The 17,508-nt window shown below is 40.7% G+C and overlaps 1 protein-coding gene across 1 annotated transcript; it reads left to right on the forward strand.

Moving 5' to 3' along the window:
• The first annotated feature begins 2,636 nt into the window (after positions 1-2,636).
• On the forward strand, positions 2,637-16,322 carry DEPDC7 (DEP domain containing 7). The gene is made up of 9 exons (XM_039355976.1): positions 2,637-2,807; positions 6,838-7,228; positions 9,121-9,251; positions 10,477-10,666; positions 11,341-11,555; positions 13,943-14,085; positions 15,195-15,320; positions 15,402-15,480; positions 15,957-16,322. The coding sequence occupies exons 1-9, from the start codon at positions 2,735-2,737 to the stop codon at positions 16,172-16,174; spliced, it is 1,566 nt and encodes a 521-aa protein (XP_039211910.1). The 5' UTR covers positions 2,637-2,734; the 3' UTR covers positions 16,175-16,322.
• The last annotated feature ends 1,186 nt before the right edge of the window (positions 16,323-17,508 follow it).

The following is a 17,508-nucleotide window of genomic DNA, read 5'->3' on the forward strand; positions in this document are numbered from 1 at the left end:
TTCTCTGATGCAAAGTATGAGTTAAGCAGCTCTGCTTTCTCCCTGTTGCTGTTATTTCCTTGCTATCTTCTCTCTTTAGTGGACCTACAGTTTCCTTGATTTTTTTCTTGTTGTTAATATATTGGAAGAAACCTTTTTTATTATCTATGATTTCCATTGCAAGTCTTTATTCATTCTGAGCCTTTGCTTTCCTGACTTCATCTTTGCATGTTCTGGCTGTCTGCTGATAATCGGCATAATAGTTACATAAATAAATAAAACCCATCAACCTCCTTCTGCATCAGCAGTTGGAGCATAGTTGAATGATTATCATACTAAAAGGTTGTTATTTTGAAAAGATTGATTTTAAAGGGCACACTATCCCTGTTTCAATGATGCTATCAGTATCCAATGCTTAGTTTTGGATGCAGAATGTAATAAACATTGTTGCAACTTCATTTCAGTATATATTTGAGCAGCGTGGTGGCCTATTGGTGAAGATGCTCACCCACTAGGAAGGTTGAGAGTTAAATCTTAGATAGTGGCAAATATTTCCCTTCTAGGGAGCAAAGAAAAAAATATCTGCTGCAAACTCCACATGGTGTCAGAAAGGACATCTGGCCAATAAACATTCAGCTCCATCCAGTCACCCTGACTCTACCCTGACTTAAGGGATAGAGAGTTGTAAAAAGGGAGTTTTAAGCGGACCTTGCCATAGTGTGGGAATAACACTAGGAAGGAGAAAAATATATGAAACCACAACAATGTTTAATACATTGTTGAAATGTATTTATTATATAAATGTATTACATATTGAAATTTCACACAAATAAGGAATTTGGATAGAACTTGACTTCATCATTGTACTTTACAGAGAGATACATAGATAAAAAATATCTTATAAATTTGTACACATCCTGAGTATTTTCCAAATAGCCACACTGATGCGTTGATTTGCTCCCATTTCTCATTCTTGCTATTTCCAAAATTCTGGGTCTCCCAAACTGTTAATAATATAAAATTTAGTTTCCTACAGCGTGGGTCCCACTGAATTTAATGAACTTTCCTCTCTAGAAGTCTGGTGAGGACTCCAACCTTAATATTTTCATATTTTGATGCTCCTTCCTCCCAACTTCCTTCTTTTCTCTGCCTTAGGCTAACTTAATGCTACAAATAGGATGCACACTTCCTGGATCAAACAGGTTTCCTTATTAAAAAGTGTCAAAAAACAGGAAGCACTGTATCTGATTTTTAATAGAAAAAATATACCCACTAACTCAGACATGTCAAACTCACGATGTCACGTGATGTTGCGCAATATATTGGGACAGTTTTGCCATTGCCGGCAATGGGGTGGGCGCGGTTCTGCATGACGCATCCGGCCCGTGGGCCAGCAGTTTGACACCCCTGCAACTAACTCATACAAATCAATGTGAAAAAAATGCAATAGGATAAAATTAATTCTATTTTGGCACCAAACCTTTATGCATTTACCTTAGAGTAATAACCAATGATGGATCTAGATTCATTCATGCATAGAATAAAACCATTGGAATCAATAATCATTAAGTCATGAGTAACATGAGTTCCATTAATGGGAGCTACTTCTGATAAATTATGCCAAGATTTGTGCATTTGTTTCGCGTCTCATGAAATAAAAGAAGGAGTGCAGTGTTTACACATATGCTGTTCTCTTTGTGATGACTTAGTTCTTCACATTCTGATACAGTGAACAATTTTGTTGCTGGGTCATTTTGTAATTTGTTCCTCGATGAGCCAAGTACCATGTATGATAAATGCTGCTGCTATATACCAACACATTTAATATGAGAATCCTGAATGTCAGAATTGTATCTGTATAACACGAAGTGTAAACTTTTTTTCAGCAGCTCCTGGAAAATAAAGCCCCATAATTATAGCTTTATTGACCTGCACTTTCTGCTGAATTCCAGTTCTCAACGTTATTTACAGATAGATGCAGACTGCACTGGGCAGCATTATCTCAAATAGTTTGCCTCAAGCAGCAAGTCTATACCCCCACTTCCAGCAGTTACCTCCAGTGTGGCCAATGGTGAGGGTCACTGGCTGTTGTATGTTAGACTTAATAAGGCTTACTTCAGATATCTAATTACACACGTAAAAAAAGTTACATTTTTAGTCACACTTATCTATGCTGGAACCCAAGTAAAAGAGTCGGATCCTATCACTCCTTGTATATTATTACTCATACAACCCGATCACCATGCTCGTCTTTCTATCTAGGATTTTAGAAGACCAGTGGAAGAGCGCAGGGCATTTCTACTGCACGGAAAGGCCCCCCGCAAACACTCAAACCACGTAAATTTACACACATTGAGAAAAACTTCCCGAAGTTCTTTTTAAATAACTGGCTATGACCAGTAATAATCTTTTCTGTTACATTCAATCACTTTGGCGGAATAACGAATGCCATTATTCTATGGTAACGAAATAATAAAAGAAAACCACCCGAGGTATCAGGCTTTACAGCAGGGAGTAAAGACTCGCTCTTTACACCTCAGTTTCTAAACTTAGGAGGAGACGTCCAACTCTGCTCCGCTGACCTCTATTTAGAATAGAAGCGTATCCCAAACAACGCCCTTAGGACCAATTTGGACCAATAGCGATGTCCTGCACATATAAAGGGCCGCCCACTTACCCCGGCAAAGAGACCACTAGGAGGCAGCGCGCGTTTGTATCATTCGCGGAGGCGCGTTTGGCGAGGGAGGCTGCGCTGATGGCTACGGTGAAAGAGAAGGCGGCAGCTTTGAATCTCTGCGCTGTGTATAGCCCCGCCAACAGACCCCCAGGTAACGCTGGATTCCCGGGGTATATTCCAGAGGGAGGGCGGGCAGGGGAGCAAAGCCTTCGTTTTTTTTTTACAGAGAAGGGGAAGGGGAAGCCGCTGGCCAGAGTGTCATGATGAGGAGAAAGAAAGGAAAAGAAGGAAACTCGACCGGTCGGGACGGGTTCTTTAAAGCTAAGGTGCCTGGTGGTGCTTCAGGGAAGGAAGAATTCCCTTGTTTTGCTCCCGCGCTTCGTGGCAAATAAGGACGGGAGAGAACTTTCCGTCGGATTTGGCTTCTCTGCCCTGCTGCTCTGAAGTGATGGGCCCCCCCCTGTCCCGGTGGTATGGCTCCCGGCCGTCGCCCCCCCCCCACACACACGCGCCCTTCGGGCTCTCGCACCCGAACTAGTCGTGGACAAGGACCCGGTTGTTTGTTGCCCTGGTGCCCTTCCTTGCGCAGTTTCTTTCCGCCCCTCTTGTCTGACGGGGAGAAAGGACTGGCCGGCCCTCTGTCTACTCCGGGTGGCTTGTGGGAGGGGGGGATGGATTGTGGGAGAAGGGCTCGCCGCTTCTCCATCCCCTCCGCTGCTTCGGGCGAGGTGGTAGTACGCAACACGCAGCGCTTGTCCCGGCTGGGGAGGATGTGTGACTAGGCGGACTCCCTCTAACCTACTTCCCAACCCTGCTATCTTTGTGCAGGGTTTCCTTTATTGCCTTGGTTTCACAGCTTCTCTCCGCCGTATTAATTCAAGGAGAAAAGGCCGTTTCGTAAGCAGAGATTATCTAGTACTTCCTGCCCACCTTCTGCCTTAAGAGAAGGGGCTCCGGGCTTGTCAGTTTCTCCCTTTCTCAGAAAAAGTTAAGAACGGTTGCTAGGGGTGTTACTGTACTGCCTCTTTATAAAAGGCATCAATTATTGTTAAGCTTGAAAAGCTCCATCTTTGCCTTAGGACCTTTGGGGGAGATTTAGGAGATGAAGTATTTTCTTCCCACTTTGGGGACAAGCAAACTAGGAATCTCTCCTGACTGAAATGTTGCTAACCAATATAAATAAGTTATATCAAGAATAAATTTTGCAACAGTGCCTCATTTCCTTCTGTATTCTTTCCTATTCCCTCAGAACAGGTTTTGCAATCTGTCTTTCGAGGCTTATCTCTATGTTCCTTCTTTTTGTGGCAGTCCAGGGTTAAATTTTGAACAATTGGCAAACCAAGACACATGCACACAAAAACTAGTTCCATTTGTTTAAAGAGAATGCCTCTAGGTATATTACTGTGATTGACCTGATAAGAATATTTTTGAAAGGTGCTATTTAGGGGTTTCAAGGTGAGGTTTCAAGCCTCCCAGGGCCACTTTGGCACCCTAGGCCAAGTCATATTATGCTGCCCCCTCCCCATGGTCTGGCTCACCTTCCAATGTTGTTATAAATTGCAGAAATGCATCCTCTCATTTCTTCTTTTTCCCCTTCAATTTTTTAGCCTTATAGTCATGATTTTTATCTCTGGACAATTTTTTCTTGTACATTTTCACCCATTTTGCATATAAATTTTAATTAAGTTAACATCCGTTGTTGTCATATGACTTTCACTTTTTCACATATTGTGTTTTTCAGAAGTCTTTTCAATGTGGTAACCTTGGGACCCTGTCTGCTTGGCCTTAGTCTAGAGAGCCAGCCCTGCTCCTAATTGTCAATGTGTCAAATGAATAGAATATTTCTTAGACACACTTACAGTCGTAGCCTAATTATTACAAACTGACAGTTTCTATTAACAACTGAATAGATGTGTCCACATGTCAGAGGAATTTGTTTTAATGTGGGTGATAATTATAAGTTACAAATAATAATTGTAATAAACATTTTGGGGAAAAATGTTACAACAATTTTAATTTAAAAAAAAACCTGTTGTGTTTTTTGTTTCCAAAGGTCTTAAATCAAAACAGCATCGCTATATGGCACTGAGTTATCTGTTACATCCTTATGCACTGCCTTTTATTCAATTTTCCCACAATACAACAGTCTTTTGCATACTTTTTTAATAAAAGAAACAGCAATGATAATATATACCGTGTTTCCCTGAAAGTAAGCCCCAGCTGATTTTCGGGGGGTGGGCCTAATATAAGTCCTTCCCCTGAAAGTAAGCCCTACTTAAGGGCCTGCACAGATGGCCTGCCACCGATTCTGTCTGGTTTCACCATAGACACAAGGGGGGAACTAACAGTGCTTCTGTGATGAGGTGAAGCTGATGGGGGAGGGGGGATCTGACCCACGGTACCGGTATATCAGTTCCTTACCATTGCCCAGCTTTTTCTGCAGCCTCATGGCAGCAGTATTGGGCACAACATGCGAGGCGGCAAACGGCCAGTTTCGTTGCGACGAGGCTGTTTCCGCCGGCCACGGCCATTTGCCACCTCACGCATCACGCCTAATGCCACTGCCATGAGGCCTCGCGGATACTCTCCTCTTCTGACCCACGTGCCGTTATACCGGTTCCTTACCGCCGCCTGGCTTGTTCCGCGGCCTCATGGTAGCGGCATTGGGCAGGAGGTTGAAACGGCCAGTTTCGATGCGATGTGGCTGTTTGCTGCCATCTGCAGCCATTTCCCATCTCGCATGTGGCACCCAATGCTGCTGCCAGGCCTACCGTATGTTAACTCTAACCCCCACTGCCCCCAACCATAATGAGAGAAGGGAAGCCTGGTGGGAAAAATAGAAAAACTTTGGTGGGAAAAAAAAGGGTTTTCCCATTTGTTTCCAAACCAGTTTGGAAACAAATGGGAAAAACCATTTTTTTCCCACCAAAGTTTTTCCATTTTTTTCCCCAGGGCTTTGAAGTGTAGTGTAGCAACCTCTACACTTGTGAAGCTGAAGTGTAGCAGCCTCTAAAGGGTGGCAGATTCCTCATTGCTGAAGCAGTAGAGAATTGTCTTTTCTCTATCCAGCTATAAGGTACTCTTTTTTTTTAATTGGCCATTGTGGGCTTTGAATATAAAGTCCTTTACAACAATATCATACACTTTACAATTAAATTGGTCTACCTTCTGATGAACTTTTTCAAAGCATTTGCACTTTTTACTTTTTATCAATCAAATATTGTAATGGCATCTAGTTGGCTAACAGTAAATGGCGTAATTCCTGAGAAAGGGGGAATATATTCAATGCCTTTGCCAGCCTGTTGCCTACTAGAAGTGTTGGACTATAACTTTGTGCTGGAATTTTTAAAAGGAGAGAGCAATATTATTAGAATCCAGTGCTCTCCAGTCAAATGAGAGTGCAAAACGTTTAGCTGGCAGTTGCATGTAAAATCACCAGCATCTTTTTCTTTTCTTTTCTTCCTTTTAGTAGCCTGCACAGCCTATATCTCATTAGGAGATTTGAAAAGCCAAATTTACCGTATTTTTCCATGTATAAGACGCTATTTTTTCCTGCAAACACCCTATTCAGAAATCAGGTGCGTCTTAATACAAGTGCAGCGTCTTATACACAGAAAAATAATGGTAACCTTCACAGCCCAGGGCATGCCTGTGTGAGTTGCCATGCTGCCTGGTGCAGGTATCAAGCCCCTGTGGGCTTGCCACTATTGGGAGGGGGGAGGGGGCAAGATCATCCGGCTGAACTTCCGGATTTGCTGGCTCAGCTGTTCGGCGCTCCGCTGAATAGCTGATCAGTGCGGAGAAACTCGCGTGCCAGAACGTTTTATACAAGGGTGCGTCTTATAGACGGAAAAACACGGTAGTTTGTGATAAGTGCATCAGGTATTAATTTCATGTCTTAAAACACATAAGCCACCTCCTCAGAATAGTCCATAGCCCAGCCCACTTCTGCAGTATGGGCTTTAGTACACCAAGCAAAATCTCCTGTGTTCCAATGGCATTAAAGGAAGTTGATTTTAACTAATGCCACCTCAAGTGAGAGAGAAAAGCTTCAGAAGTAAATGAATAATTTATTTGGTAATCCCCATTTGGAAAGGATTCTTTAAAATAAGGAGTGCATTTATTATACTTTTGAGAAAGAAAATGCTTCCGCTAATGCATCTTCTGTATTACTTTATAAGGTTTCAGCTTGGCACAGAGACCATTTGGAGCCACTTATGTTTGGAGCAGCATTATCCACGCACTTCAGACCCATGTTGAAGTGAAAAAACGACGTCAGAATCTGAAATGTTATCACGACTGTTTTATTGGCTCCGACGCAGTGGATGTTATCTACGCCCATCTTCTCCAAAACAAATATTTTGGTGACACAGATATCAATCGGAGTAAAGTTGTACGAGTATGCCAGGCATTGATGGACTACAAGGTGTTTGAGGCTATTTCAACCAAAGTCTTTGGAAAAGACAAACGATCCGTGTTTGAGGATAGCAGCTGCAGCCTGTACAGATTCTCAAATACAGGAAATCGAGAGAGCCTTTGTGGAAGACAGCATGGCCATTTTATGCAGCAAAGGTCTGTGAGAATGCTCAATATGAAATATGAAAAATTAGGAGGTTACATTTTTTTCCTGGTTGGCTGCATCTTCCTAACTTCTATGCCCACCTAGTGGTATGACAGTACAAATCTCATAGCAAAGTGAGCATGGATATGTTAGAATTAAAAGAGCTGTTTTGTAGAACATCTAGAGCTGGGGTAGGCAACTATGGCTCCTTTACAACCTGTGGACTTCAAGTCCCAGAATTCCTGGGCCAGCCATAGGTCCTAAAGGGGCCATAGCTGCCTACCCCTGATCTAGAGAATCCTAGAGGGGGGGGACTAATATATTGTCTATATGTATAATGTATATTAATATACATTAATATAATGTATATTAAATAATTGCATCTTGTTATGTGCCTAGAATTAACAATCTGAAGTGTTTCTAGGATAGTGTTTCTCAACCTTGACAATTTTAAGGCATGTGGACTTCAACTCCCAGAATTCCACAGCCAGCAATGCTGGCTGTGGAATTCTGGCAGTTGAAGTCCACATGCCTTAAAATTGTCAGGGTTGAGAAACACTGTTCTAGGAAGTGTGTTTCATAGTGGAGAGGCAGCCCAAAAAAGATCATAGCTTTGGTGCCACTAATCTGACTTCAGAAAGGAGAGACATCCAGAAAAGGGTTTCCAAGGAATCTCTTTGGCTGACTGTAGTGGCATTAAACATTAATACCATAACCATAAAGCTACCTGACTTAAGTAAAGTAAACCAAGATTGCAATTTGATATTAGCAAGCTAATTTATGAGCATTGGAAGATGGTACTGGATTTGGATCTTATATCATTAAGTCCATTACAACCACTAAGTAGCTTTAGTCAAATTGCTGTTTTAACTTCAGCTGTCTGTATATTGAAAATAACTACTTAAGTGAGAGACACAATGCTTAAAAGTGAGGAAGCTTGCAAGCTATTTTACATAACATAGATGTTGGCAATAATTATAGAATCTATTAACAATTTATTCTTGGAAAATGAATTTGTTGGTGATAGGAATGACCACTATGGATAATGAACCATAAGAGAGCCAGTTTGGTCTAGTCCAGTGGTTCTCAACCTGTGGGTCGGGACCCCATTTGGGGTCAAATGACCATTTCACGGGGGTCGCCAAATAACGCAGTCCGCCATTTTTTCCCCCTTTTCCTTAGCTTTGCTACTCCCTTTTATTCTATTGGCTTTTGAAAGCCAATAGAATAGACTCTCTTGAATAGAGTCTAATTCTATTGGCTTTCAAAAGCCAATAGGAATTGTCCAGGCTGTCTCTGCCCTGCTGAGCCCGCCAAAAGTCCCATTCTGCAAATGGTGCTGCACCAGTTGAGTAGTCCTCGACTTATGACCGGTTGGGGGTCGCGGCATTAAAAAGGTTGAGAACCACTGGTCTAGTCAGTGGTTAAGATACTAGGCTTGATTTATTTGTAAAAATAATAAAGGTGGGATACAAATAAATACATGCACATACATAGAATCATTTGTTTAGCAGAAGTAGCCATGTGGTAATCTAACGTAAGGTGGATTGGTTATAAAGAGCCAGTTTGGTGTTGTAGTTAAGGAGGCCAAGAGTTCTAATTCCACCTTATGCACACATTCAGATGCCTAACTTCAGGCTAGTCAACCTTTTCTGTCAACCTTAGAAAAGAGGCAGCGGCAAACCACTTCTGAAAAGCCTTGCTAAGAAAACTGCAGGGACATATCTAGGCATCTCCAAGAATTGGACATGATTGAATGGAATTTTAAAAATGCAACCATACACAAAAATGTATGTATCCATTGGAATTATAGTACAGAGGTTCAGTGTATAGAAACAAGGTCTAAATATTGTTATCAGCACTGATACTTGGATCTTCCATTCCTATTTTTTTTTAACTGCAGACAGGAAAAAAGATTATTACTTGGTACATCGTCAGAGAGATCAGAAAGTTTGGAGGATCTCTTAGAAAACCTGAGTCTAAAACCTGTTAATTCTCCTCAAGTAAATCCATGCTCCCATTTGTCTCGTCAAGGTAAGGGGGGTTTGACATCAAACTGTCTCAGGGAAAGCTTTTCTGTTTCTTAAATTGGAGACAAATAGAAAATTAATCTCTCTTCCATCATGTCTGCTATAAAATGCAGAGCTCCAAGCAAAAGAACATGTTGTGTGGGGTATTTGCTTGAATTCATCACAGCTGCTAATTTTCTCACAAGCCTGACAACTCAGATATCTCTCCTGTGATATGGCCTCGTATCGTGGTTATCTCAGATAGTACGAATCTATAACACATTATAAAAAAAAAACAGGTGATGCCTGAGAATAATGACAGCCTAGATCACTAGTGAACAACCTGCAACTCTTGATGTAATCTGGAAATAATTCAGAGGGTGCATAAAACAGTATGTTCATGCTAGCGATGGGAAAGGGAGAGGGATTTCTCAGTTTGTAGTCTCAGCTCCTCAACAAAACCACAGATTTCCACTCATGCTAAAGACACTCATGCCTCCTCCTCCCACACTTGCTACTGCTTCCCCTTTTTCAGTTGTTTTTAAACCAGAGACAGAAGTTTTTGAAGGAACAAGGAATTTACAACTGCAGCCTTGTTTCCTACATTGTGCCTGACTTGTGGCTCAGTTATCAAAACCACTTAAGAGACCAGAAGTACAAATAGTCCATTCTTCTCAAGCCATAGCTGGTTTAAACAAGAGATTGTAACATGGGGCTGCCATGTTCTTTCAATCTGCTTCTTGGACAAGAACAAAATCTGATACTAACTTAGTAGCTAGTTCTATCGTTTTTTTTGTGTCTGGCTTTACAGATTGCTCTGAAAAAATGTAGAAAACCCCAAACAAGTTCTTTGTTTAGTACTTCAAGTTAAGGGTGTCATTGTTCTAGCTGGAAAAATGTTAACAAGGGTTTCTTTCTTTTATGCATCCTAATTAACATGATTTACGTGATTGGTTTTCCCATCTAGTAAAGATCTCTGGCAATTCAAACAGGGAAGAATGTAAAGCATTTTAGATACATCGAAGTCCTTACTGTTTGCTGCATAAATCTCTATTGGTTATCTTCTTTTTTTTATTCTGACATATTCTTGTGGCTGGCAGTAAAACAGGAAAAATAAATTACTGTAATGTTTTCTGCGGAAGAAGAGTTAGTCACCTCAAGAATAGACTGCAATGTTGGGTTATATTTCTTGATCATTATATGTTTGTCAACAATCTCACTGTTTGGTTTGTGTCCTTCATTTTTCCTAGTCATTAACGAAGTCTGGGGAGAGCAAACGATTGCCCGTCTCCTGCAGCTAATAGATCTTCCATTGCTTGATTCTTTACTTGAATACCACAAGATTGGGTCCCAGTTTCCACAAACAAAGCAAGAACCTGAACATAGCATTACAAACAATTATCTTGACCGAGAAATTCTGAAAGCTTTTGGTGATGCTCAGTAAGTATTTATATATGTAACTGTATGAATAGGAAGGCAAAAAACTGATTTATCAGCAAATTTTATTTGCCTTCCTAAATAAATATTTTTTTTTTTCAAACAGCGAAGGACTATAGAGTAGACATAGGCAACCTTTTATGATTCGAGGCCACATTTTTAATTTTGGAGCATTTCAGAAGGGTGTAAGAGATATTCCTGGCCTTTTATGGCCTCTGAGGGAAATGGAACTAAATGAGGGCCTTAAGAGAATTACAGTTCTCCCCTTTAGAAAGTCCACCAATATGAAAAATCTATTGATTTTTGTTTATGAGTGATGAAAACATTAGGGTCCAGGCACCCATTTTGTCCCTTAAGTCCCCCTGCCAGTTCAGAAAGCTGAATATGTTGGCCTCTCTGTCCTGCCCCCACCTATTGCAGAGGTCTTGTGGGCCATATTTGGGGTACAAGTTGCTCACTCCTAATTTTTGAGATGGGTTCTCCTCGTCCTCTGTACCCAAATGTGCCATGCTCAGTGGCTGCTTTATCTTCTCTTAAGCAGAGTTCCTTTCATCATTGTTCCTTTGACCCTAATATGTTCTCTTGACTTCCAGTGGGACTTATTCACAACAAAATGTTATCTGCTATAGAGCCAGTACCATAGTCAGTAGAACGTTATAGGGATTTTCTTTTTCTAGGGCAGATGAATGGCTTTCAGCAGCAATTGACTGTTTGGAGTATCTCCCAGATGCGATGGTGGTTGAAGTAAGCCGCAGTTTACCTGATCGGCCCGACAAAGTGCACGTGGGGAAACTGTTGTTGTTTGACACTATTGGGAGGTATTACAGCCAGAAAAAGCAACCATTGCTAAACCAGGTGCCTGAAATCCACCTGGGAATTGCTGAGCTGCTAGGTAAGTGAATGGATTTAACACATGTTGTAAAAACCCAAGTGATTTGTCATGCATTCCCCCTCCCATTATGCAAGATTGCCCTGTGTTGGTGAAATGGGAAGAGCAAGTATCCATGGGACCTCCAGGCATACTGCTTCGATTTTGAAAAGAGGGTAATGCACAAAGGTTTACATATAAAGGCAATGGAGAGTTCTAAATACAGGTTGTTACTTTTTTTAATAGCCTAAGATGTGATAGAAGTGAAGATGACAGCCAGTTTGGTCTAGTGGGCAAGGCACCAGGCTAGAACCCAGGAGGCTGTTAGGTCTAGTCTCACTTTAGGCATGAGAACTGGCTGGCTGATCTTGAGCCGGTCATTCCCTCTCAGCCCAATTTACCACACAGGGTTGTTGTGGGCAAAACAGGAGCAGGAAGGAGTATTAAATATGCTCGCTACCTCAAGTTACAAATGAAAAATAAGGTGGGATAAAAGGTCAGATGTGCGTTTAAACTATCTATATTCAGTTTCAACAAATCAATTCTATCTTGCTTCATATCCACATATTGTATTAAACCTTGCTTTGTTTTACCATAGTTTTTTAAAGTAAAATATAGTGACCATATTACATAACACGCTAAGGCAGTGGTTCTCAACCTTTTTAATGCCGTGACCCCCAACCGGTCGTAAGTCGAGGACTACTCAACCGATCGTAAGTCGAGGACTACTCAACTGGTGCAGCACCGTTTGCAGAATGAGACTTTTGGCGGGCTCAGCAGGGCAGAGACAGCCTGGACAATTCCTATTGGCTTTTGAAAGCCAATAGAATTAGACTCTATTCAAGAGAGTCTATTCTATTGGCTTTCAAAAGCCAATAGAATAAAAGGGAGTAGCACAGCTAAGGAAAAGGGGGAAAAAAATGGCGGACTGTGTTTGGCGACCCCCGTGAAATGGTCGTACGACCCCAAATGGGGTCCCGACCCACAGGTTGAGAACCACTGTGCTAAGGCCTAATCTATGATTTAGAAACCCCAGTGCCAGACTTTACAGCTAAGCCAAAATCAAGCAACAATGATGAATTATCACAGTGTGAAATCCACTCTATATGAAGGCTAGTGATAAGTAGTGAAAATGAACTATCTGTCAATTTTTCCAATGTGCAGCATTGCAGGATACATTCTGATGCGGTGATATAACCCATATATCTATGGAGATTCTCAATCATCCAGGTCATGGTTGTCCCAAAGGTGCTTTTTAAAAAGCAACTGGACTTTCTTGTTTTTTTTTTTCTTTGAAGACATTTCGCTTCTTATCCAAGAAGCTTCTTCAGTTAACAGTGAAAAGCACCTTTGGGATGTAAATCCTTAAAGTTTTACCTATATCTCTGTAGAGCCCTGTATAACATGCAGAAGATCGGTGACAGTTATATATACAGTGCTCAGGTAATCCCCGACTTATAGCCATTTGTTTAGCAATTGTTTGAAGGAACTGAAAAAGTGACTTACAATGGATCCTCGTACTTAATGACTGTCTCAGCATCCCTACAGTTACATGATCAAAATTTGAGCTCTTGGCAACTGGCATGTATTTGCAATGGCTGCAGGGTCCTGGGGTCACGTGATCTACATTTGTGACTTTTACAACTGGCTTTCGACAACCAAAATCAATGGGGAAAGAAAGATTTGCTGAACGATCATCTTAACACTTCTTCATTTAACAACTGCAGTAGAATCGGGTGCAATTCACTTAACAACCGCCTTGCTTAGCAACAGAAATTAAAGTTGAGGGATTATCCTGTAAAAGCAACCATCTCCAAGTCAGATGTTTGAATGCCATGACACCACTATAATCCTAACTAAAGCTTTCTTTATGCCTGCAGGTCATGTGTTTGCTTGTAATACTTAATCATGCCTTTTATGTATGTGTGTATTAATTAATACAATTAATTTCTAAAGCGAAGCAGACCATAGTCAATAAGTGGATAGCCAACATACTCCTTACAAGGGAAAACTTCCATAATGAACATTGGAAATCTATAACAATATAATAGGGATTTACCAGCAGATTCATTCTGCCAGTGTGTCCTATTGGCAGTAGTAGTGGTGTTATTATTTATAGCTAACAAATAACTAGGATTCTAATTAAATCAAGAAGCTGTGAGATTTGATAAAGGCACAATTTTCTGAAATATTAATGATCTTATTAAGCATATTTTAGTATGAAATTTGAAGTAGGTTCTGGTGCAGACCATGAAAAAATTGAATATTGATTTAATCAATCTGATCTAAATTTATATTTCACATTCTTTTATAGTTTAAAATAAGAGGGAAATGGCAAACCGTGCATATGTTCGTCAATCAGTATTTAAATAAAAATGCAATGTAACAATTTGGTTTGGTTTTCCTTCCAGTTAATGGAAAAACTGATCAGGCTTTGGAAGCCATTCAGCTCTATTTAAAATTATTGGATAGCCCTGCGAGAGAGGAATTCAGGAAACTGCTTTATTTTATGGCTGTGATAGCTCAGAATTCTGAACTTAAGCTGCAAAGCGAGGCAAGTACTTTATGAAGCCTCTTCACACTTTTTGGTGACATGGGAATGTGGGTAGAGAACTTGTGGACCTTCAGATATACTAAAACTACAACTCCCAACAACCCAATTTACAGCAATCAATACAGTAGTTCAGGAACATCAGGAAGCTTCAGGTTCCTGAATTCTGTGTTAGACAGTGGATGTTTCCAGTGCAATGATTAGTAGCTGAAATCAAAGATTACAGTGGTATCTCGGTACACATCGTTAATTAGTTCTGGGAGGTGCAAGGAGTACTAAAAAGGATGAATCCCAAAGCACATGACTTACCATGTGACCCTTTGTTTCGGCCAGGAATAACTTTCTGTCTGTCCCTTTTCCTATGTCAGCGACCTTCCCAGCATGGCTAACTTCCTGTCCGCCCTCTGTGAGTGCCCCCTCCTTTTGTAGCAACCTTCCCAGCACAGCCGGCTTCCTGTCTGTTCTCTGCAGCCACCCCCTCTTCCTATCACAGTATGTCAAGTACTAAACAAATGTTGAGTACTGGGGCAACATTTTCATGTCTAAATACATTGAATACCAAATCAGCAAGTTTTGAAGCAGTCAAGTACCGAGGTACCACTATATATAGGAAAAGACCACAATTATGAGCTGCCCAGAGTTGTTGACAGTTGGGCAGCATCCAAATTTATTAAATAAGCAAACTTTCTATGGCAGCAGCATTCCTCCTGAGAAGAGGAGCACTGAAGTGAGAAGGTGACCTCAGCCTGGCTTTCTACACCATAATTATGAATTTCTAATATTGCCCTAGAAAAGATCACAATAACCTAGTTGACATAGCTTAGCACTGGAAGGGAGACCATGGGAAGAATGCAATGCACAAGTGCATATAGGTTGCTCTGAAATAAATCAACCTCATTTGCCTAATGTTTAAAATTGCTTGCATTTGTATAACTATTGTTGACAGCCCTTTTACAAGATGATCGATTAACTGAGACTTAAAGGGCCATGCATTTGAAAACTGAGAATATATGCTACAACTATAGCTATAGGAAAAGAGGTGGATCTAGCAGTATAAACTTTTAATCCTTCTGCTCTTCCCCCCCCCCCCGCCCCGCCACCCTGGCTTATAGAGTGAAAACAGGATGGTTGTGAAAAGAATGTTCTCCAGAGCCATAATCAACAATAAAACATTATCTAAAGGAAAAACGGATCTTTTGATTTTATTTCTAGTGGATTATCAGAAAGATGTTTTAAAGGTAGGTATTCCCAAGTCATTTTCTCCACACTATTATGTGTAGTCTATTCCATTCTTAATAACTTATTTTATTTTGTTCAAGATTCCAGGGACGCTACATAAAATGGTCAGCAATAAGCTTCTGGCTATACAGAGAGGCACAGAATCCAGTCTGAATATTGGTAAACTTTATTTTCATAAGCTTTAGTCATGTTAATAATAAACTTTAGCATGAGCTGCTCCGGGCAGAGTCCATTATGAAAACGAAGCTGCTAAATAAGTCAGTCTAGAAAAATCTGCTCTTTGGCAGGAAGAGTGACATTAAAAGTAAATAAATTTATCAAGATGGGCTATGCAAAATTTTACATCATGCTTTCAACCTATTCAGAAAAAGTACTGAATATCTCAGTGCTTACCATTTTCTAATACTAAACATCCTAAACTTCATGGAAAGAGAGTTGGGATTAGTTGGGCAACTTGACCCCTTTGAGTCTAAAATGCAAGACAGATCCTCCACCTTTATCCAAAAAATTTAAAAAAGACCAGGATCACTCTGAATTGTAAATAAGGGAATATTGTGCAAACATTTAAGAAAACCATTATAAACACCTCAAATTTCTAGGATATTTTTTAATAATGAATTTTATTCTTGTTCCAGGATATACTTTTTGCCAGAGGCTTGATGAATGTGAGTATCATTTCAGTGCCAAAAAAACTACAAAAGAGGAACTGGTGTCTTTACTAAAAACTATTGATGAAGACTCCAGTCTCTCCTCCAAAGAACGCAAGAAATTGCTAGATCAATTCTATACTAGTAATCCAACTATCTTTTTGCAGTATTTTGGTGAGGGAAATGTTCCTGATGATGGTATATAATTGTAGACCTGACTTCTAAAAATCTGTACTGTGTATCTTTATCAAATTGTTTTATATTGTACTTAAAAGTGTTTTGTAAATAGAGGTGTAAATCCACCTGTAAAACTGCTATTTAAAAACAATAAAACCTACTGATTCAAATTCTAAATAGTGAGGAAACAGTATTTCTCCTAAATTCCTAGGAAATACATCATGAAAAGCTGAAAGCAAGTATCTCTTGACTTCCTTTGTGAACACGTCCTTTAAACAGAATGCAGTTCAGAGTAAAGAAATATAACTGAATTCCTCATGTTTTTAGTTGTAGTGTATGATGTTACAGTCACACAACATCTGGCCATGTGTTTCGCTTTTCTGGCAGTCTATCCAACTTATTGTCATCTGATATATTCCAATAGCATGCTGAAGTACAATTGGTGCCCATGGCAGAAATGGTCAGGTGAATGGTTAACCAGTACCACAACACATCAGCTCAAAATAAGCAGTCATTCCTTGTACTTGAAAGCCTAATGACTGAAAAAAAGTCATCTATAACAGGGCTTTTCAACCAGTGGTACGGGTACCACCTGTGGTACATTGGCACCTGGCAGGTGGTACGCGACCATCCTAGAAAAATAGCGGGGGAGGGGAATGAGCTGAACTGGTGGCAGCACCACACAAGCCTGAGCAAGAGATGGCTGGAGCTGCAGGGCTGTCAGGGCTCAGCGGAAGCATCAGGATCAGCGCCAGGCTCCAGCTGGAGCTCGGCGTTGATCCTGGTGCTTCTGCTGAGCCCAGAAGAAGCACTGATCAGCTGGAATGTTGCAGCATCTCCAGGGTCTTGTGATTTACATTCAGATGCTTGGCAACTGATTCATATTTATGACGGTCACAGTGTCCCAGAGTCATGTGAAGTGACCAAAACCTGCTGCAACCATCCAGCAGACGGGGGGAATAAAAACCAAACACCCCCCACCCCATTCCCGCTGCCAATCCTCAACAGAAATGCTCACAACAATGAAAACCTCGTATAGGAGGAAGAGTGCGGCCGGGTGGGCAGGCAGGTGTCTTGCTTGGCTGTGGCTTGGGGGGCACTTTTTTCAGTGCCATTGTAACTTCGAACAGTCACTAAGCGAACTGTTGTAGGTCGAGGACTACCTGTACTTTATCACTTTTTTCCTTTTTTTTTTTTTTGATCAAGTTTTTGACACCTTGCTAGGTGACTGGTGGTACTCGGATATTGCCATACCCTAAAAGTGGTACAATGGGTGAAAAGGTTGAAAAGCCCTGATCTATAACACATTAAAACAACCTTTGTAACTTTTTTTGTTTACAACCTTGAAACTGCAGATGAAAGT

This window comes from Crotalus tigris, unplaced genomic scaffold (assembly GCF_016545835.1).
Source record: "Crotalus tigris isolate CLP2741 ecotype Arizona unplaced genomic scaffold, ASM1654583v1 scf7180000018777.2418813, whole genome shotgun sequence".
Classification (NCBI taxonomy): domain Eukaryota; kingdom Metazoa; phylum Chordata; class Lepidosauria; order Squamata; family Viperidae; genus Crotalus; species Crotalus tigris.